Source organism: Ranitomeya variabilis, chromosome 1 (assembly GCF_051348905.1).
Source record: "Ranitomeya variabilis isolate aRanVar5 chromosome 1, aRanVar5.hap1, whole genome shotgun sequence".
Classification (NCBI taxonomy): Eukaryota; Metazoa; Chordata; class Amphibia; order Anura; family Dendrobatidae; genus Ranitomeya; species Ranitomeya variabilis.
The window spans coordinates 108,665,704-108,688,586 of record NC_135232.1 but is presented as its reverse complement, the minus strand read 5'-3'; the positions used below and the strand labels follow the sequence as shown (position 1 = coordinate 108,688,586).

Here is a 22,883-nt window from a genome sequence, read left to right as displayed (position 1 = left end):
ACTCTCATAATGTGCACATATATAAAGGTGCTTCCCTCTTCCATTAACACGCACCGACAAAGCAAGTTCAAATGTGCATTGGAGCGCGAGGATAACGAGTCCACACGGCAGCAGAGTATGGCACTTGATATTAGCAGTAGCTCTTTTGTTGGGCTATGTGTTAGTTATAGGCTTTAGGAGGCATTCATTGCTTTGGGCACCTTCCTGTGCTTGGTTATACAGTAGTGTTCAAAATAATAGCAGTGTGTTCAAAACATGAGTTAATCGCAAAATCTTTATACTGGTTTTTATTTCCATGCACTGGAAACATTGCACACTGTTTTCTAATTCAAAACATGATGAGAAATGTATATAATTTTTAACTACTTTACAGAAAATAACAAAAAAATTAACATTGGGCTGTTCCAAAAAAAATAGCAGTGTCTGCATTTGTCTTTACAAATTCACAATATGTACTATTTATTTTTTTGAGGATTTAGCATCTCTGTGAATCACTAACCTAATATTTAGCTGTATACCCACAGTTTTTTTTAGAACTGCTTCACAGCTATGTTGCGTAGAGTCAACCATTGTCTGGCACCTGTCACCTGTTATTCCAGCCCAGGATGCTTAGACTACTTCACACAATTTTTTGGCATTTGTTGACTTCGCCTCAGAAACCGCATTTTTTATATCACCCCACAAGTGTTCAACAGGGTTAAGGTCTGGGGATTGGGGTGGCCACTCCATAACCTCAATTTTGTTGGACTGGAATCAAGATTTTGCTCATTTACTTGAGTGTTTGGGTCTTTTACTTGTTGAAACACCCATTTCAAGGACATATCCTCTTCAGTGTAAAGCAACATGACCACTTCAAGTATTTTAATATATTCAAACTGGTCCATGAGTCCTTGTATGCGGTAAATAGGTCCGGCACCATAGTAAGAGAAACATGCCCATATCATGATGCTTGCACCACCATGCCTCACTATCTTCAGAGTGTACTGTGGCTTGCATGCAGAGTTTGGGAGTCATCTGACGAACTGTCTGCAGCCCATGGACCCAAAAATAACAATTTTATTTTCACCAGTCCACGTTTTACTGGGCATTTAACTAGTTAATAGCGGCAGGAGAATCACGATTCCACCCAACACTATTGCAGGCGCATGTCAGCTGTTCAAAACAGCTGACAGGTCACGGCTGTGATGCGGGCTCACCGCCGGAGCCCACATCAAATTGGGGGTTCTGACCTCGGAAGTACTATCTCGTCCGAGGTCAGAAAGGGGTTAAAAAGATGAGAGAAGCCTGTAATTGACATCATAGGTAGACCACAACTATGAAAGTCAAAATTGAGAAAAATCCAGAAAATCCACTTGTCTGATTTGGTAAGATTTATTTTGCAAATTAAGGCGTGGAAAATAAGTATTTGGTCATTAACAAAAGTTCATCTCAATATTTTGTTATACAGTGGGGCAAAAAAGTATTTATCCAGTCAGCAATAGTGCAAGTTCCACCACTTAAAAAGATGAGAGGCGTCTGTAATTTACATCATAGGTAGACCTCAACTATGGGAGACAAACTGAGAAAAAAAAATCCAGAAAATCACATTGTCTGTTTTTTTATCATTTTATTTGCATATTATGGTGGAAAATAAGTATTTGGTCAGAAACAAAATTTCATCTCAATACTTTGTAATATATCCTTTGTTGGCAATGACAGAGGTCAAACGTTTTCTGTAGGTCTTCACAAAGTTGGCACACACTGTTGGTGGTATGTTGGCCCATTCCTCCATGCAGACCTCTAGAGCAGTGATGTTTTGGGCCTGTCGCTGGGCAACACAGACTTTCAATCCCTCCAAAGGTTTTCTATGGGGTTGAGATCTGGAGATTGGCTAGGCCACTATAGGACCTTCATATGCTTCTTACGAAGCCACTCCTTCGTTGCCCTTGCGTTGTGCTTGGGATCATAATCATGCCGAAAGACCCATCCACATTTCATCCTCAATGCCCTTGATCATGGATGGAGGTTTGCACTCAAAATCTCACGATACATGGCCCCATTCATTCTTTCATGTACACGGATCAGTCGTCCTGGTCCCTTTGCAGAGAAACAGCCCCAAAGCATGATGTTGCCACTCCCATGCTTCACAGTATGTATGGTGTTCTTTGGATGCAACTCCGCATTCTTTCTCCTCCAAACACGACATTCTCCCAATTCTCTTCTGGATAATCCAAATGCTCTCTAGCACACTTCAGACGGGCCCAGACATGTACTGGATTAAGCTGGGGGACACATCTGGCAATGCAGGATCTGATTCCCTGGCGGCTTAGTGTGTTACTGATAGTAGTCTTTGTTACAGTGGTCCGAGCTCTATGCAGGTCATTCACTAGGTCCCCCTGTGTGGTTCTGGGATTTGGGCTCACCACTCTTGTGATCATTTTGACCACATAAGGTGAGATTATCAGTGGTCTTGCATGTCTTCCATTTTCTTATTATTGCTCCCATAGTTGTTTTAATCACACAAGCTTCTTACCTATTGCATATTCAGTCTTCCCAGCCTGGTGCAGGGCTACAATTTTGTTTCTGGTGTCCTTCGACAGCTCTTTGGTCTTCACCATAGTGGAGTTTGGAGTGTGACTGTTTGAGGTTGTGGACAGGTGTCTGTTATACTGATAACAAGTTCAATCAGGTGCCATTACTACAGGTAATGAGTGGAGGACAGAGGAGCCTCTTAACCCCTTCACGACCCAGCCTATTTTGACCTTAACTGTTATGATCTAGTGGCCTAAGAGCAGCATGAGACGTACTCTGGAGAAGGTGGTACCTGTACTGACCGCAGACCCTGAACTTAACACCGCAACTAGAAGTAGCCGTGGAATGTACCTAGCGCTCCCTAGACATCTCGACACAGCCGGAGGACTAATTACCCCTAGAGATAGAAAAGGGAAAACTATCTTGCCTCAGAGAAAATTCCCAAAGGATAGACAGCCCCCCACAAATATTGACTGTGAGAGGAGAGGGAAAAAACATACACAGATTGAAATGAGAATTTAGCAAAGGAGGCCACTTCTAGCTAAATAGAAAGGATAGGACAGAGTACTATGCGGTCAGTATTAAAAACACTAGAAAATATCCACCACAGAAAATACAAAATCTCCACAGCTAACTAAAGATATGGAGGGTATATCTGCATCTCCAGAGATACCAGCTTGGCTAAACAAATCCTTATACAGACCAAGCTGGACAAGACAAAAACATGGAAAAGAACTGAACAATAAGGCCACAGCATGTGGACAGCAAAAAACAAGGCCAGAACTTATCTTTGTTGAAATGAACTGCAAAGCAGAAGAGACCAGGCAGGGATGTAAATCCTCCAGGAACAATGGACAACTGGCACTGACTAAAGGGTGAAGCAAGACTAAATAGCCCAGTCAAAATTGCAAAACATGAACACACCTGATAAATGCTGCGATTCAGAGACAGCAGCGCTACCACTTACAACCACCGGAGGGAGCCCAAGAGCAGAATTCACAACAGTATCCCCCCCTTGAGGAGGGGTCACCGAACCCTCACCAGAGCCCCCAGGCCGATCCGGACGAGCCAAATGAAAGGCACGAACCAAATCATCAGCATGAACATCGGAGGCAACAACCCAAGAATTATCCTACTGGCCATAACCCTTCCATTTGACAAGATACTGAAGCTTCCGCCTCGAAAGACGAGAATTCAAAATCTTCTCAACCACATACTCCAACTCCCCATCAATCAACACCGGGGCAGGAGGATCAACAGAGGGAACAACGGGCACCACATATTTCCGCAACAAAGATCTATGAAAAACATTATGGATGGAAAAAGAGGCTGGAAGGGCCAAACGAAAAGACACTGGATTGATAATGTCAGAAATCCTATAAGGGCCAATAAACCGAGGCTTAAACTTAGGGGAAGAAACCTTCATAGGGACATGACGGGAAGACAACCAGACCAAATCCCCAACCCGAAGCCGGGAACCAACACACCGACGATGGTTAGCAAAACGCTGAGCCCCCTCCTGAGACAACACCAAATTCTCAACAACATGAGCGCAAATTTGCTGCAACCTGTCAACCACAGAGTCCACCCCAGGACAATCAGAAGGCTCAACCTGCCCCGAAGAAAAACGAGGATGAAAACCAGAGTTACAAAAGAAGGGTGAAACCAAGGTAGCAGAACTAGCCCGATTATTAAGGGCAAACTCGGCCAATAGCAAGAAAGCCATCAACCTGATCAGCAGACACAAAGCATCTCAAATAAGTTTCCAAAGTCTGATTAGTTCGCTCGGTTTGGCCATTTGTCTGAGGATGAAACGCGGAAGAAAAAGACAAATCAATGCCCAGCCTAGCACAAAAGGCCCGCCAAAACCTAGAAACAAACTGGGAACCTCTATCGGACACAATATTCTCCGGAATGCCATGCAAACGAACCACATGCTGAAAAAACAACGGAACCAAATCAGAAGAGGAAGGCAAATTAGGCAAAGGTACCAAATGAACCATCTTAGAAAACCGGTCACAAACCACCCAGATAACTGACATCCTCTAGGAAACCGGAAGATCCGAAATAAAATCCATAGAAATATGCGTCCAAGGCCTCTCAGGGACCGGCAAAGGCAAAAGCAACCCACTAGCGCGGGAACAGCAAGGCTTGGCCCGTGCACAAGTCCCACAGGACTGCACAAAAGAACGCACATCCCGTGACAAAGAAGGCCACCAAAAGGACCTATCACCCAAATCTCTAGTGCCAAAAATCCCAGGATGACCAGCTAACACAGAACAATGAACCTCCGAAATCACTTTACTAGTCCATCTGTCAGGAACAAACAATTTCCCCACTGGACAGCGGTCAGGTTTATCAGCCTGAAATTCCTGAAGAACCCGTCGTAAATCAGGGGAGATTGCAGAAAGAATCACCCCTTCCTTCAGAATACCGACCGGCTCAAGGACCCCAGGAGAATCAGGCAAAAAGCTCCTAGAGAGGGCATCAGCCTTAACATTCTTAGAACCCGGAAGATACGAGACCACACAATCAAAACGGGAGAAAAACAGGGACCATCGGGCCTGTCTAGGATTCAGCCGTTTGGCAGACTCGAGATAAATCAGATTCTTATGATCGGTCAAGACCACAATACGGTGCCTGGCCCCCTCAAGCCAATGTCGCCACTCCTCAAATGCCCACTTCATAGCCACCAACTCACGATTGCCGACATCATAATTGCGTTCCGCAGGCGAAAACTTTCGAGAAAAGAAGGCACACGGTTTCATCAAGGAACCATCAGAATTCCTCTGAGACAAAACGGCCCCTGCCCCAATCTCAGAAGCGTCAACCTCAACCTGAAAAGGAAGAGAAACATCCGGCTGACGCAACACAGGGGCAGAAGTAAATCGGCGTTTAAGCTCCTGAAAGGCAGAAACAGCCGCAGAGGACCAATTCGTCACATCAGCGCCTTTCTTCGTCAAATCGGTCAGGGGTTTAACCACACTGGAGAAGTTGGCAATGAAACGGCGATAAAAATTAGCAAAGCCCAAAAATTTCTGAAGGCTCTTCACGGATGTGGGCTGGATCCAATCATGAATGGCCTGAACCTTAACCGGATCCATTTCTATAGATGAGGGAGAAAAAATGAAGCCCAAAAAAGAAACCTTCTGTACTCCAAAGAGGCACTTAGACCCCTTCACAAACAAGGCATTATCACGAAGGATCTGAAATACCATCCTGACCTGTTTCACATGAGACTCCCAATCATCTGAAAAAATCAAAATATCATCCAAATATATAATCATGAATTTATCAAGATAATTCCGAAATATATCATGCATGAAGGACTGAAACACAGATGGAGCATTAGAGAGTCCGAATGGCATCACCAGGTATTCAAAATGGCCTTCGGGCGTATTAAACGCAGTTTTCCATTCGTCACCCTGCTTAATACGAACAAGATTATATGCCCCTCGAAGGTCAATCTTAGTAAACCAACTAGCCCCCTTAATCCTAGCAAACAGATCAGAAAGCAAAGGCAAAGGGTATTGGAATTTGACCGTGATCTTATTCAAGAGGCGATAATCAATACAGGGTCTCAAGGAGCCATCTTTTTTGGCAACAAAAAAAAAACCTGCTCCCAATGGTGAAGAAGATGGCCGAATATGCCCCTTCTCCAAGGACTCCTTAACATAGCTCCGCATGGCGGTATGTTCTGGCACAGACAGGTTGAAAAGTCGGCCCTTAGGGAACTTACAGCCTGGAATCAAGTCAATAGCACAATCACAGTCCCTATGCGGTGGAAGGGAACTGGACTTGGGCTCATTGAATACATCCTGGAAATCTGACAGAAACTCAGGAATTTCTGAAGAGGGGGAGGAGGCAATTGACATCAAAGGAACGTCACCATGAACCCCCTGACAACCCCAACTAGTCACAGACATAGATTTCCAATCTAATACCGGATTATGCACCTGTAACTATGGGAAACCCAGCACAATAGCATCATGCAAATTATGCAACACCAGAAAACGACAATCTTCCTGATGGGCTGGCGCCATGCACATGGTCAGCTGTGTCCAGAACTGAGGTTTATTTTTAGCCAACGGTGTAGCATCAATGCCCCTCAAAGGAATAGGACTCTGCAAAGGCTGCAAAGGGAAACCACAACGTCTGGCAAATTCTAAGTCCATTAAGTTTAGAGCGGCGCCTGAATCCACAAATGCCATGACAGAAAATGACGATAATGAGCAGATCAGGGTCACAGATAACAGAAATTTAGGTTGTACAGTACTGATGGTAACAGAACTAGCGATTCTCTTGGTACGCTTAGGGCAATCAGAAATAACATGAGCAGAATCGCCGCAGTAAAAACACAACCTATTCTGACGTCTGAATCCTTGTCGTTCAGCTCTAGACACAATCCTATCATACTGCATAGGCTCAGGACTCCGCTCGGAAGACAATGCCATAGTGTGCACAACTCTGCGCTCGCGCAAGCGCCGATCAATCTGAATGGCCAGAGACATAGAATCACTCAGACCAGCAGGCGTGGGGAACCCCACCATAACATCTTTAACGGATTCAGAAAGACCCTTTCTGAAGATTGCCGCCAAGGCATCCTCATTCCATTTAGTCCGTACAGACCATTTTCTAAACTTCTGGCAATATGATTCTGCTGCTTCTTGACCCTGTGACAGGGCCAACAAGGTCTTCTCAGCATGATCCACTGAATTAGGTTCGTCATACAATAACCCAAGCGCCTGAAAAAAGGTGTCTACATTAAGCAACGCCGGATTCCCAGGTTCCAGGGCAAATGCCCAATCCTGGGGGTCACCACGCAGCAGAGATATAACAATTTTAACCTGCTGGATGGGATCACCAGAGGAACGGGGTTTCAGAGCAAAAAACAGTTTACAGTTATTTTTAAAGCTCAGAAATTTGGACCTATCCCCAAAAAACAAATCAGGAGTTGGAATTCTAGGCTCTAAAACCGGAGTCTGAACGATATAATCGGAAATACCCTGTACTCTAGCAGCAAGTTGATCCACACGAGAAGCCAATCCCTGAACATCCATACCAGCGCCGAACTCCTGAGCCACCCAGAGGTAAAGAGGGAAGAAAAAAAAAAACACAACAGACTACAGAAAAAAAAATGGCTCAGCACTTTCCTTCCCTTCTTCTGAGATGCGGTTAACTCATTGTTCGCCAGTTGTACTGTTATGATCTGGTGGCCTAAGAGCAGCATGAGACGTACTCTGGAGAAGGTGGTACCTGTACTGACCGCAGACCCTGAACTTAACACCGCAACTAGAAGTAGCCGTGGAATGTACCTAGCGCTCCCTAGACATCTCGACACAGCCGGAGGACTAATTACCCCTAGAGATAGAAAAGGGAAAACTATCTTGCCTCAGAGAAAATTCCCAAAGGATAGGCAGCCCCCCACAAATATTGACTGTGAGAGGAGAGGGAAAGAACATACACAGACTGAAATGAGAATTTAGCAAAGGAGGCCACTTCTAGCTAAATAGAAAGGATAGGACAGAGTACTATGCGGTCAGTATTAAAAACACTAGAAAATATCCACCACAGAAAATACAAAATCTCCACAGCTAACTAAAGATATGGAGGGTATATCTGCATCTCCAGAGATACCAGCTTGGCTAAACAAATCCTTATACAGACCAAGCTGGACAAGACAAAAACATGGAAAAGAACTGAACAATAAGGCCACAGCATGTGGACAGCAAAAAACAAGGCCAGAACTTATCTTTGTTGAAATGAACTGCAAAGCAGAAGAGACCAGGCAGGGATGTGAAACCTCCAGGAACAATGGACAACTGGCACTGACTAAAGGGTGAAGCAAGACTAAATAGCCCAGTCAAAATTGCAAAAAGTGAACACACCTGATAAATGCTGCGATTCAGAGACAGCAGCGCTACCACTTACAACCACCGGAGGGAGCCCAAGAGCAGAATTCACAACACTTAATGACCTGGCCGTTTTTTGCAATTCTGACCAGTGTCCCTTTATGAGGTAATAATTCAGGAATGCTTCAACTGATCCTAGCGGTTCTGAGATTGTTTCTTCGTGACATATTGGGCTTCACGTTAGTGGTAAATTTAGGTCGATAATTCTTGCGTTTATTTGTGAAAAAAATGGAAATTTGGCTAAAATTTTGAAAATTTCGCCATTTTCAAATTTTGAAGTTTCATTCTGTTAAACGAGAGTTATGTGACACAAAATAGTTAATAAATAACATTACCCACATGTCTACTTTACAACAGCACAATTTTGGAAACAATTTTTTTTTTTTGCTAGGAAGTTATAAGGGTTAAAATTTAACCAGCGATTTCTCATTTTTACAACGAAATTTACAAAACAATTTTTTTTAGGGACCACCTCACATTTGAAGTCAGTTTGAGGGGTCTACATGGCTGAAAATACCCAAAAGTGACACCATTCTAAAAACTGCACCCCTCAGGGTGCTCAAAACCACATTTAAGAAGTTTATTAACTCTTCAGGTGCTTCACAGCAGCAGAAGCAACATGGAAGGAAAAAATGAACATTTAACTTTTTAGTCACAAAAATGATATTTTAGCAACAGTTTTTTAATTTTCCCAAGGGTAAAAAGAGAAACTGGACCCCAAAAGTTATTGTACAATTTGTCCTGAGTACGCCGATACCCCATATGTGGGGGGGAACCACTGTTTGGGCGCACGACGGGGCTCGGAAGGGAAGGAGCGCCATTTGCCTTTTTGAATGAAAAATTGGCTCCAATCTTTAGCGGACACCATGTCGCGTTTGGAGAGCCCCTGTGTGCCTAAACATTGGAGCTCCCCCAAAAGTGACCCCATTTTGGAAACTAGACCCCCCAAGGAACTTATCTAGATGCATAGTGAGCACTTTGAACCCTCAGGTGCTTCACAAATTGATCCGTAAAAATGAAAAAGTACTTTTTTTTTTTCACAAAAAATGTGCGGTGACCACTTTAAACCCCCAAGTGCTTCACAGAAGTTTATAACGCAGAGCCGTGAAAATAAAAAAATCATTTTTCTTTCCTCAAAAATTATTTTTTAGCCCGCAATTTTTTATTTTCACAAGGGTAACAGGAGAAATTGGACCCCAATAGTGGTTGCCCAGTTTGACCGGAGAATGCTGGTACCCCATATGTGGGGGGGAACCACTGTTTGGGCACACGTCGGGGCTCGGAAGGGAAGTAGTGACGTTTTGAAATGCAGACTTTGATGGAATGGTCTGCGGGCGTCACGTTGCATTTCCAGAGCCCCTGATGTGCCTAAACAGTAGAAACCCCCACAAGTGACCCCATTTTGGAAACTAGACCCCCCAAGGAACTTATATAGATGTGTGGTGAGCACTTTGAACCCCCAAGTGCTTAACAGAAGTTTACAACGCAGAGCCGTGAAAATAAAAAAATATTTTTCTTTCCTCAAAAATGATGTTTTAGCAAGCAATTTTTCATTTTCGCTAGGGTAACAGGAGAAATTGGACCCCAATAGTTGTTGCCCAGTTTGTCCTGAGTATGCTGGTACCCCATATGTGGGGATAAACCACTGTTTGGGCGCACGTCGGGGCTCGGAAGGGAACGCAAGATTGGCTGGAATCAATGGTGGCGCCATGTTGCGTTTGGAGACCCCTGATGTGCCTAAACAGTGGAAAACCCTCAATTCTAACTCCAACACTAAACCCAACACACCCCTAACCCTAATCCCAACTCTAGCCATAACCCTAATCACAACCCTAACCCCAACACACCCCTAACCACAACCCCAACACACCCCTAACCCTAATCCCAACCCTAACCCTAACACACCTCTAACCCTAACCACAAGCCTAATCTTAACCCTATTTCCAACCCTAGCCCTAATTCCAACCCTTACTCTAATTCTAACCCTAACCCTAAGGCTATGTGCCCACGTTGCGGATTCGTGTGAGATTTTTCCGCACCATTTTTGAAAAGTCCGCAGGTAAAAGGCACTGCGTTTTACTTGCGGATTTACCGTGGATTTCCAGTGTTTTTTTGTGCGGATTTCACCTGCGGATTCCTATTGAGGAACAGGTGTAAAACGCTGCGGAATCCGCACAAAGAATTGACATGCTGCGGAAAATACAACGCAGCGTTTCCGCGCTGTATTTTCCGCACCATGGGCACAGCGAATTTGGTTTTCCATAGGTTTACATGGTACTGTAAACCTGATGGAAAACTGCTACGAATCCGCAGCAGCCAATCCGCTGCGGATCCACAGCCAAATCCGCACCATGTGCACATAGCCTAATTCTAAGGGTATGTGCACATGCTGCGGAAAACGCTGCGGATCCGCAGCGTTTCCGCAGCTGCTGGTCCGCATCAGTTTCCCATGAGTTTACAGTTCAATGTAAACCTATGGGAAATGAAAAACGCTGTGCACATGCTGCGGAAAAAACTGCGCGGAAACGCAGCGGTTTACATTCCACAGCATGTCACTTCTTTCCGCGGATTCCGCAGTGGTTTTACAGCTGCTCCTATAGAAAACCGCAGTTCTAAAACCGCAGTGAAATCCGCACAAAAACCACAGTAAATCGGTTTTGCACTGCGGATTTATCAAATCCGCTGTGGAAAAATCCGCAGAGGACCAGAATACGTGTGCACATAACCTTACTCTAACCCTAATTCTAACCCTAGCCCTAACCCTATCCCTAACCCTAGTTCTAACCCTAACCCTAGTTCTAACCCTAACCCTAGTGGAAAAATAAAAGTAAATATATTTTCTTCATTTTATTATTGTCTCTACCTATGGGGGTGATAATGGGGAAGGTTCATTTACTATTTTTTTTATTTTGATCACTGTGATAGGTTTTATCACAGTGATCAAAATTAACATGGAACGAATCTGCCGACTGGCAGATTCTGCGGGCGCACTGCGCATGCGCCCGCCATTTTGGAAGATGGCGGCGCCCATGGAACAGACGGACGGACATCGGGAGGCTCGGTAAGTATGAGGGGGGGAGGGATCGGAGCACGGGGGGGGGTGGGATCGGAGCACAGGGGGAGCGGACAGGAGGATAGGGGAGTGGACAGGAGGACGGGGGAGCGGACAGGCGGACGGAGGGGAGCGGACCACAGGACGGAGGACTGGGGAGGCGATCGGTGGCTGTGGGGGGGCAGATCAGGGTTTCCAGCCATGGCCAATGATATTGCAGCATCGGCCATGGCTGGATTGTAATGTTTCACCACTTTTCATAGGTGAAATATTACAAATTGCTCTGATTGGCTGTTGCACTTTCAACAGCTAATCAGAGCGATCGTAGCCACGTGGGGGCAAAGCCACCCCCCCTGGGCTAAAGTACCACTCCCCTTGTCCCTGCAGATCGGGTGAAATTGGAGTTAACCCTTTCACCCGATCTGCAGGGACACGATCCCTCCATGACGCCGCATAGGCATCACAGGTCAGATTGGCACCGACTTTCATGACGCCTACGTGGCATCACAGGTCGGGAAGGGGTTAAAGAAGTTACAGATCTGTGAGGGCCAGAAATGTTGAATGTTTTTATGTGACCAAATACTTATTTTCCACCATAATTTGAAAAATAAATCTTGCCAAATCCTACAAGGTGATTTTCTGGATTTGTTTTCTCAGTTTTGACTCCCATAGTTTTGGTCTACCTATGATGTCAATTACAGGCCTCTCTAATCTTTTTAAGTGGGAGAACTTGCACAATTGGTGGCTGACTAAATAATTTTTTCTCCACTGTATATGTTTGGATATACATGTATCTTCAACACTGCAGATTGCTATTCCTTATCATTTACCTCTAGAATGATGCATACATATATTTAAGCATAGATTTTCATAGCTAAGTTATTTTTACATTTCTCTTTATAAATAGGCTGCTAAATACAGTAGACTTGCATCTGCTGTATGACTATTTTTTCTCAACTGTCATTTATCCCTTTTTCTTCAGAATTATGTTGCTTTATTTAATTTTTTTGGCAGGATATTTTTTAAACCCTAAGGTTGCTCTAATTTGCTTCAGAGTATTACCCGTTACTGTTATGTTGGGTCTGACATTGGCTTACTCTATAATCATCTCTATAGTTTATTTGTAAAACATTGTAATTGTAATACCATTATAGTGAGCAAATCAGGTCAAATGTATGTTAATTAGGGTATGTGCACATGATCATTAAACATTGTGTCTATGTGCAGCTTCCAACCTGCTAAGGCCAGATGTCCTTGCCATATCCCATGCCCACTTGCATCCAGAGATGCCCGCAGTTCACCCGCGGAGACGGACATATGACATGTCTCTCCAGACCGCAGAATGTCAATTTCTCTTGCAGAGACACTACTGTAGTCTCCATAAGAGAAATTTCACCCAAACATTGTATTGGACGCAGTGAGTCCACACGGTTCAGTGAACACATGCGGATTCACCTGCGTTCAATAGACGGCAGCGCTTGGACGCAGTGAACATGCACTGCGTCCAAAGCGCTGCCACTTCTGGATTGTGTACACATACCCTAAGAAGTAGATGACAGATGGAAAAAGCTGGAGTACAGGATTGATCAGATTACATAGCACTTTAAAAGGAATCTGTTACCAGTATTCTGCTACGTTATTTGAGAGCAGCATGATGTAGGGGTAGAGACCTGGTTTCAGTGATGTGTCACTTACTTTACTGGCTACTGTAGTTCTGATAAAATGCCTTTTATCTGATGCAGATCTGCCAGTTCTCTGAGCTCTGTATAACCCCACCTATACCACTAATTGGCAGCTTTCTGTGCACAATGTGCATAGGCAGAAAGCTGCCAATCAGTGGTGGAGGCAGGGTAACACAAAGCTCATGAATATGGAGTAATACATGGAAGCAGGTTTACTAGTCCTCTGGTGATAATTTCCTGCCGATAAAACAGTGATTTTATTAACCCCTTTCTGACAATTGACGTAATGATCTGTCCAGGTGCCCTGGCCCTATTTGACCAGGGACGGATCATTACGCCATCGCGATCGCCCGCACACACGCCCAAGCTGATTCTGACAACTGACACTCAGCATTAGGTGCCAGGAGCGATCACAGACTGCTCCCAGCACTTTAATCCCCGATATGCCTTTAGATCGGAGACCCCGCGGCGACGTGGGGTCCCTATCGTTGCCATGGTGACCCAATGTTGTCATGACGACATCCGTGTCACCAGAGTTAGGAAACTTGCTGATCACGCCCAGTGCATGATCAGCAAGTCTCTCTGTCAGTGCAGAGCTGACTGTTTCTATGGCAAGGCGATGCCTCTTCATCTCCACGATATAGAAGCGATCAGCCTGCAAAAAATGATTGACTCATAGTCGGAATTTTGCCTGTCTGGTTATAGAAAACTAGCTATTGAACCCGTTCTACGCCCAGATGGCGAGCATTTATATTGGTATATGGTCTCCATCCTGCGCCCTAATCTTGTCATGTGCTGCTACCATCTTGCGCCCCCTTCCTGTCATGTGAAGCCCCCATCCTGCGCCCTCATCCTGTTTTGTGCGCCTCCATCTTGTCATGTGCTACTCTCTTCCTGTGCCCTCATCCTGTCATGTGCTCCCATCCTGCACCTCAATTCTGGTATGTGCTGCCCCCATCCTGGTATGTGCTACTCCAATTCTGCGTCCCCATCCTATCATGTGGTGCTCTCATCCTGCATCCCCATCCTGTCATGTGGTGCTCTCATCCTGCGTATCCATCCTGTCATGCTGCTCCCCCATTCTGTCATGGGCTGCTCCCATCCTGCGCTCCCATTCTGTAATGTGCTGCTCCCATCTTGCGTCACCATTCTGTCAACTCTATAGCATAAGGCACCCCCCCCACAGGCAGACTCTATAGTATAAGGCAGCACCCCATAGACAGACCCTGTAGTATAAGGCAGCACCACATAGGTAGACTCTGCAGTATAAGGCAGCACCCCATTGGCAGACCCTGTAGTATAAGACAGCACCCCATAGGTAGACCCTGTAGTATAAGGCAGCACCCCCCATAGGCAGACCCTGTAGTATAAGGCAGCACTCCCCCCCCACAGACAGACTCTGTAGTATAAGGCAGTACCCCCACACAGGCAGACTCTGTAGTATAAGGCAGCACCCCATAGGCAGACTCTGTAGTGTAAGGCAGCACCCCATAGGCAAACTCTGTAGTATAATGCAGCACCCCCATAGGCAGACTCTATAGCATAAGTAGTACTGTACAGCCACATATGCGGTATTGCCACGTTCAGTAGAAATTGTGGTACAAATTATGGTGCCATTTTTACCCACTTCTTGTGTGAAAATGTAAAATCCTTGACTAAAACAAAATTTTGGTGGTAAAAATGTAGGTTATTTTGTCTTCACTGCCCAATGGTATAAAAGTCTGTGACACACCCATGGTGTCAATATGATCACTGCACCCCTAGATGAGAACATTGAGAGGTGTAGTTTGTAAAATGGGGTCACTTATTGGGGGTTCTGCGGTTCTGGCACCTCATGGGCTCTCCCAGTGGATCATGGCACCTGCAAACCATGACAGTAAAATCTTTGCACTGTGCCTGAAAAATATTTCTCAATTACATGTAGGGTATTGGTGCACTCAGGAAAAAATGGACCTCAGTTTGTTGTAAAAAAAAATGTCCTATTAGCCCTTAGAAAAATTAAAAACTTGGGGGGGGGGGGAGTGTAGTTTGTAACATGAGTTCAGATATGGGGGGGTTTCTGTTGTTCTGGCACCTCAAAATGTGACATGGCACCCTCAAACCATTCCAGCAAAGTCTGAACTCCAATATGGCGCCTCTTCCCTTCTGAGCTTTGCACTGTGCCTCAAAAGTAGTATTCCCCTACAAATGGGGTATCAGTGTACTCAAAAGAAATTGCACAACAACTTTTGCGGTCCAATTTATCGGGTTACCCTTGGGAAAATAAAAAAAAATTGGATCTGAAGTAATTTTTTTGTGGAAAAAAGTTAAATGCTAATTTTTTTTATACATTCCAAAAATTCCTGTGAAGCATTTGAAGGGTTAATAAACTTCTTGAATGTGGTTTTGTGCACCTTGAGGGGTGCAGTTCTTAGAATGGTGTTACTTTTGGATATTTTGTATCATATAGACTCCTCAAAGTGACTTCAAATATGATGTGGTCCCTAAAAATAAATGGTGTTGTAAAAAATGACAAATCGTTGTTCAACTTTAACCCCTTCACCCCCAAGGGTGGTTTGCACGTTATGGACCGGGCCAATTTTTACAATTCTGACCACTGTCCCTTTATGAGGTTATAACTCTGGAACGCTTCAACGGATCCCGGTGATTCTGACATTGTTTTCTCATGACATATTGTACTTCATGATAGTGGTAACATTTATTTGATATTACCTGCGTTTATTTGTGAAAAAAACGGAAATTTGGCGAAAATTTTGAAAATTTCGCAATTTTCCAACTTTGAATTTTTATGCAATTAAATCACAGTGATATGTCACACAAAATACTTAATAAGTAACATTTCCCACATGTCTACTTTACATCAGCACAATTTTGGAACCAACATTTTTTTTTTGTTAGGGAGTTATAAGGGTTAAAATTTGACCAGCAATTTCTCATTTTCACAACACCATTTTTTTTAGGGACCACATCTCATTTGAAGTCATTTTGAGGGGTCTATATGATAGAAAATACCCAAGTGTGACACCATTCTAAAAACTGCACCCCTCAAGGTGCTCAAAACCACATTCAAGAAGTTTATTAACCCTTCAGGTGTTTCACAGGAATTTTTGGAATGTTTAAATAAAAATGAGCATTTAACTTTTTTTTCACACAAAATTTACTTCAGCACCAATTTGTTTTATTTTACCAAGGGTAACAGGAGAAAATGGACCCCAAAAGATGTTGTACAATTTGTCCTGAGTACGCAGATACCCCATATGTCGGGGTAAACCACTGTTTGGGCGCATGACAGAGCTCGGAAGCGAAGGAGCGCCATTTGACTTTTCAATGCAAAATTGACTGGAATTGAGATGGGACGCCATGTTGCGTTTGGAGAGCCCCTGATATGCCTAAACATTGAAACCCCCCACAAGTGACACCATTTTGGAAAGTAGACCCCCTAAGGAGTTTATCTAGAAGTGTGGTGAGCACTTTGACTTACCAAGTGCTTCACAGAAGTTTATAATGCAGAACCGTAAAAATAAAAAATCATATTTTTTTACAAAAATGATCTTTTCGCCCCCAATTTTTTATTTTCCCAAGGGTAAGAGAAGAAATTGGACCCCAAAAGTTGTTGTACAATTTGTCCTGAGTACGCTGATACCCCATATGTGGGGGTAAACCACTGTTTGGGCGCATGGGAGAGCTCGGAAGGGAAGGAGCGCCGTTTGACTTTTCAATGCAAAATTGACAGGAATTGAGGTGGGATGCCATGTTGCGTTTGGAGAGCCACTAATGTGCCTAAACATTGAAACCCCCCACAAGTGACACCATTTTGGAAAGTAGACCCCCTAAGGAACTTATCTAGACGTGTCGTGAGCACTTTGACCCACCAAGTGCTTCACAGAAGTTTATAATGCAGAACCGTAAAAATAAAAAATCATATTTTTTCACAAAAATTATCTTTTCACCCCCAATTTTTTTATTTTTCCAATGGTAAGAGAAGAAATTGGACCCCAAAAGTTGTTGTACAATTTGTCCTGAGTACGCTGATACCCCATATGTTGGGGTAAACCACTGTTTGGGCGCATGGGAGAGCTCGGAAGGGAAGGAGCGCCGTTTGACTTTTCAATGCAAAATTGACAGGAATTGAGGTGGGATGCCATGTTGCGTTTGGAGAGCCACTAATGTGCCTAAACATTGAAACCCCCCACAAGTGACACCATTTTGGAAAGTAGACCCCCTAAGGAACTTATCTAGACGTGTCGTGAGCACTTTGACCCACCAACTGCTTCACAGAAGTTTATAATGCAGAGCCGTAAAAATAAAACAAACATTTTTTTCCCACAAAATTTTTTTTTTAGCCCCCAGTTTTGTATTTTCCCAAGGGTAACAGGAGAAATTGGACCCCAAAAGTTGTTGTCCAATTTGTCTTGAGTACGCTGATACCCCATATGTGGGGGGGAACCACTGTTTGGGCGCATGGGAGGGCTCGGAAGGGAAGGAGCGCCATTTGGAATGCAGAGTTAGATGGAATGGTCTGCAGGCGTCACGTTGCGTTTGCAGAGGCCCTAATGTACCTAAACAGTAGAAACCCCCCACAAGTGACACCATTTTGGAAAGTGGACCCCCTAAGGAACTCATCTAGATGTGTTGTGAGAGCTTTGAACCCCCAATTGTTTCACTACAGTTTATAACACAGAGCCATGCAAATAAAAAATATTTTTTTTCCACAAAAATTATTTTATAGCCCCCAGTTTTGTATTTTCCCAAGGGTAACAGGAGAGATTGGACCCCAAAAGTTGTTGTCCAATTTGTCTTGAGTACGCTGACACCCCATATGTGGGGGGGGAACCACCGTTTAGGCGCATGGGAGGGCTCGGAAGGGAAGGAGCGCCATTTGGAATGCAGACTTAGATGGCTTGGTCTGCAGGCGTCACGTTGCGTTTGCAGAGGCCCTAATGTAACAGTAGAAACCCCCCACAAGTGACACCATTTTGGAAAGTGGACCCCCTAAGGAACTCATCTAGATGTGTTGTGAGAGCTTTGAACCCCCAATTGTTTCACTACAGTTTATAACACAGAGCCATGCAAATAAAAAATATTTTTTTTCCACAAAAATTATTTTATAGCCCCCAGTTTTGTATTTTCCCAAGGGTAACAGGAGAGATTGGACCCCAAAAGTTGTTCTCCAATGTGTTCCGAGTACGCTTATACCCCATATGTTGGGGTAAACCCTTGTTTGGGCGCACGGGAGAGCTCGGAAGGGAAGGAGCACTGTTTTACTTTTTCAACGCAGAATTGGCTGAAATTGAGATCGGACGCCATGTCGCGTTTGGAGAGCCCCTGATGTGCCTAAACAGTGGAAACCCCCCAATTATAACTGAAACCCTAATCCAAACACACCCCTAACCCTAATCCCAACAGTAACCCTAACCACACCTCTAACCCAGACACACCCCTAACCCTAATCCCAACCCTATTCCCAACCATAGATGTAATCCAAACCCTAACCCTAACTTTAGCCCCAACCCTAACCCTAACTTTAGCCCCAACCCTAACTGTAGCCTTAACCCTAACCCTAGCCCCAACCCTAACCCTAGCCCCAACCCTAACCCTAGCCCCAACCCTAGCCCCAACCCTAGCCCCAACCCCCAACCCTAGCCCCAACCCTAGCCCTAACCCTAGCCCTAACCCTAGCCTCAACCCTAACCCTAACCCTAGCCCTAACCCTAGCCCTAACCCTAGCCCTAACCCTAATGGTAAAATGGAAATAAATACATTTTTTAATTTTTTTTTATTTTTCCCTAACTAAGGGGGTGATGAAGGGGGGTTTGATTTACTTTTATAGCGGGTTTTTTTGCGGATTTTTATGATTGGCAGCTGTCACACACTGAAAGAAGCTTTTTATTGCAAAAAATATTTTTTGCGTTACCACATTTTGAGAGCTATAATTTTTCCATATTTAAGTCCACAGAGTCATGTGAGGTCTTGTTTTTTGCGGAACGAGTTGACGTTTTTATTGGTAACATGCTCGGGCACGGGAGATTTTTTTGATCGCTTTTTATTCCTATTTTTGTGAGGCAGAATGACCAAAAACCAGCTATTCATGAATTTCTTTTGGGGGAGGCGTTTATACCGTTCCGCGTTTGGTAAAATTGATAAAGCAGTTTTATTCTTCGGGTCAGTACAATTACAGCGATACCTCAATTATATCATTTTTTTTATGTTTTGGCGCTTTTATGCGATAAAAACTATTTTATAGAAAAAATAATTATTTTGGCATCGCTTTATTCTGAGGACTATAACTTTTTTATTTTTTCGCTGATGATGCTACATGGCGGCTCGATTTTTGCAGGACAAGATGACGTTTGCAGCGGTACCATGATTATTTATATCTGTCTTTTTGATCGCGTGTTATTCTACTTTTTGTTTGGCGTTATGAGAATAAAGCATTGTTTTTTGCCTCACTTTTTTTTTTTTTACGGTGTTCACTGAAGGGGTTAACTAGTGATATAGTTTTATAGGTCGGGTCGTTACGGACGCGGCGATACTAAATATGTGTACTTTTATTGTTTGATTTTTTTTATTTAGATAAAGGAATGTATTTATGGGAATAATATATTTATTTTTTTTCTTTATTTAGGAATTATTTTTTTTTCTTTTTTTTTTTACACATGTGGGAATTTTTTTTTTTTACTTTTTTACTTTTTCCCGGGGGGGACATTACAGATCGTTGATCTGACTGTGTGCACAGCACTCTGTCAGATCACCGATCTCACTTACAGCCGTGCAGGCTGCAGCTTTCATCTGCAGCCTGCACGGCACCCGGAAGTAATCCCTGCAGGACCCGGATGCAGCCCCGCGGCCATTTTGGATCCGGGGCCTGTAGGGATAGGAGGTAGGAGACCCTCGCAGCAACGCGATCACATCGCGTTGCTCCGGGGGTCTCAGGGAAGCACGCAGGGAGCCCCCTCCCTGCGCGACGCTTCCCTGTACCGCCGGCACACCGCGATCATGTTTGATCGCGGTGTGCCGGGGGTTAGTGTGCCGGGGGCGGTCCGTGACCGCTCCTGGCACATAGTGCCGGATGTCAGCTGCGATAGGCAGCTGACACCCGGCCGCGATCGGCTGCGCTCCCCCCATGAGCGCGGCCGATCGTGCTGGACGTACTATTCCGTCCTTGGGAATTAGGGCCCACCCCACATGGACGGAATAGTACGTCCAATGGCAGAAAGGGGTTAAACCCTTATAACTTCCTAACAAAAAAAATTTTGGTTACAAAATTGTGCTGATGTAAAGTAGACACGTGGGAAATGTTACTTATTAAGTATTTTGTGTGACATATCTCTGTGATTTAGGGGCATGAAAATTCAAACTTGGAAAATTGCGAAATTTTCTCCAAATTTCCGCTTTTTTTCACAAATAAACGCACGTCATATCAAACAAATTTTAACACTATCATGAAGTGCAATATGTCACGAGAAAATAAACTCATAATCACCGGAATCCATGGAAGCGTTCCAGAGTTATTACCTTATAAAGGGACAGTGGTCAGAATTGTAAATATTGGCCCGGTCATTAACGTGCAAACCACTCTTGGGGGTAAACCAAACCAGTTTCCCTTTAATGATTCATTAAAGGTACCTTTACACTAAACGACTTACCAACGATCACGACCAGCGATACGACCTGGCCGTGATCGTTGGTAAGTCGTTGTGTGGTCGCTGGGGAGCTGTCACACAGACAGCTCTCTCCAGCGACCAACGATCAGGGGAACGACTTCGGCATCGTTGAAACTGTCTTCAACGATGCAGAAGTCCCCCGCCGGCGTCCACAGGGTTAAAACTGCTTTCGGTAAGAGCGCTGCTATAATGCACGCGCTGCTGCCGAGAGCTTCCCAGTAAGAGCGGTGACGTCACCATTGTGCTCTGCTTTACGGCCGGCGCTGACACAGTCAGTGCAGGGAAGCTCTCGGCAGCAGCGCGTGCATTATAGCAGCGCTCTTGCCGAAAGCAGTTTTAACCCTGTGGACGCCGGGGGACGTGAAAGACATCAGAATGTGAGTATGTACTGTTTTTTTTTTAAACTTTTACAATGGTAACCAGGGTAAATATCGGGTTACTAAGCGCGGCCCTGCGCTTAGTAACCCGATATTTACCCTGGTTACAAGTGAACACATCGCTGGATCGGCGTCACACACGCCGATCCAGCGATGACAGCGGGTGATCAGCGACCAAAAAAAGGTCCTGATCATTCCCATCGACCAACAATCTCCCAGCAGGGGCCTGATCGTTGGTCGCTGTCACACATAACGAGATCGTTAGCGGGATCGTTGCTACGTCACCAAAAGCGTGACTTTGCAACGATATCGTTATGTGTGACTCAGCCTTAACATTAAATGTTGTTGGACAAATGATTGTTTGACTGGTGGCTATCTCTCCAGACATCCCATACACAGGAACGTTTGGCTTGGCTGAGTGTTCCTGCAATCTTTACAAGAAAGCGACTGCTAGACTCCTCAGCTGGTGGTGGCTTATTTCCAGGGGGAACAAATTGGATCGGCAGCTAAAATTCAACATAACGGATCCTTTTTATTATCAGTAACATCTGTCAAAGGGGAATCGGAAGGCCCCCAAACAAATTACATTTTTAGCCGATCCTGCCGAAATCAGCGGGTTCGACTGACCTTAACCTGCTGTATATAGGGGCCATTACTATATAACCATAAAGGCACATAGGTCTGCGTAGGGGCTGTATACACAAAAAGTAGATTTCAGGGTTGATTCTTTATTGTATTGTAGATCCACTGTAGCACATACTTGTACTTATATAATTTAATTACCGTTCATCAATTTAACAAATCAATGTATGCCAACACAAATGTTTACAGGGCAAAAATGTGATATACAATACCTGGGAATGCAATTAACTTTTATTGGAGAATATACATAAAACGCTGGGATAAATACACTTTAATGACATCTCTCTGGACATGTTTGATTCAGAAAAGAATTGAATCCCCGATAAATTCCCAATGTTTTAACCAAAAGATCTTTTACATTCATCATTTAGTTACAAAAATGTAAAAGGACAAAAAAAACCTTTTGAAGTAGGAGTCATCTTCTTCCTCATCACTGCCCAGGATGGAATCATCCACCATTGTTTCATCGCTGTCATAATCAGCATGCATTGGAGTTTTCTTGGACTCAAGAGTTATTCCCGCCTTCATGTTTATCAATGTATCCTGTCCTGTAATCCAAGAGGACACACTTTACCATATAAAGCTGAGCTACATTTATGTCAGTCGGAGTGTGCCCACCGGCCATGATGTAAACCATTGTACGCCCATTAAAGTCTACGGAGGAGTAAAAAAAAAAATCCGATTCATTATGAAGCCATCGCATAGCATTAGACTTTTACAGATACATTAGAACATAGGAAACTGATTGCATATCGATGACAAAATGAGAAAAAAAATAGTCCCAGTTTTCTGAATGAAACTTGGATGTTTTTTTTATACGCTCGTGTGAACTTAGCCTTAGGGTACTTTCACGTTTGCGTTTCCCTGATCTGCGGATGGCTGCGGACTTCCTCCGTGAAGCCCCGCCCTCGGCCGCACCTCCGCCGCTAGCTCTGCCTACTTCTGCATGCCGCCCGCATGCGGCCTGCGTACCTATCTTTAACATTAGGTACGCAGGTCGTGCGGCTGTATGCAGAGGCTGCCGCATGCGTCGTTTTGACGCT

General features: G+C 44.3%; 1 protein-coding gene across 1 annotated transcript in view; it reads right to left on the bottom strand.

The window, feature by feature from the left end:
• Positions 1 to 22,883, bottom strand: part of ANKRD31 (ankyrin repeat domain 31) — a 300,863-nt gene that overhangs the window by 250,015 nt on the left and 27,965 nt on the right. Inside the window, exon 2 of the mRNA XM_077287427.1 lies at positions 22,241 to 22,388. Within this exon, the coding sequence (XP_077143542.1) occupies positions 22,241 to 22,368 (128 nt within the window). The 5' untranslated portion in view covers positions 22,369 to 22,388. The remainder of the gene's footprint in view (positions 1 to 22,240; positions 22,389 to 22,883) is intronic.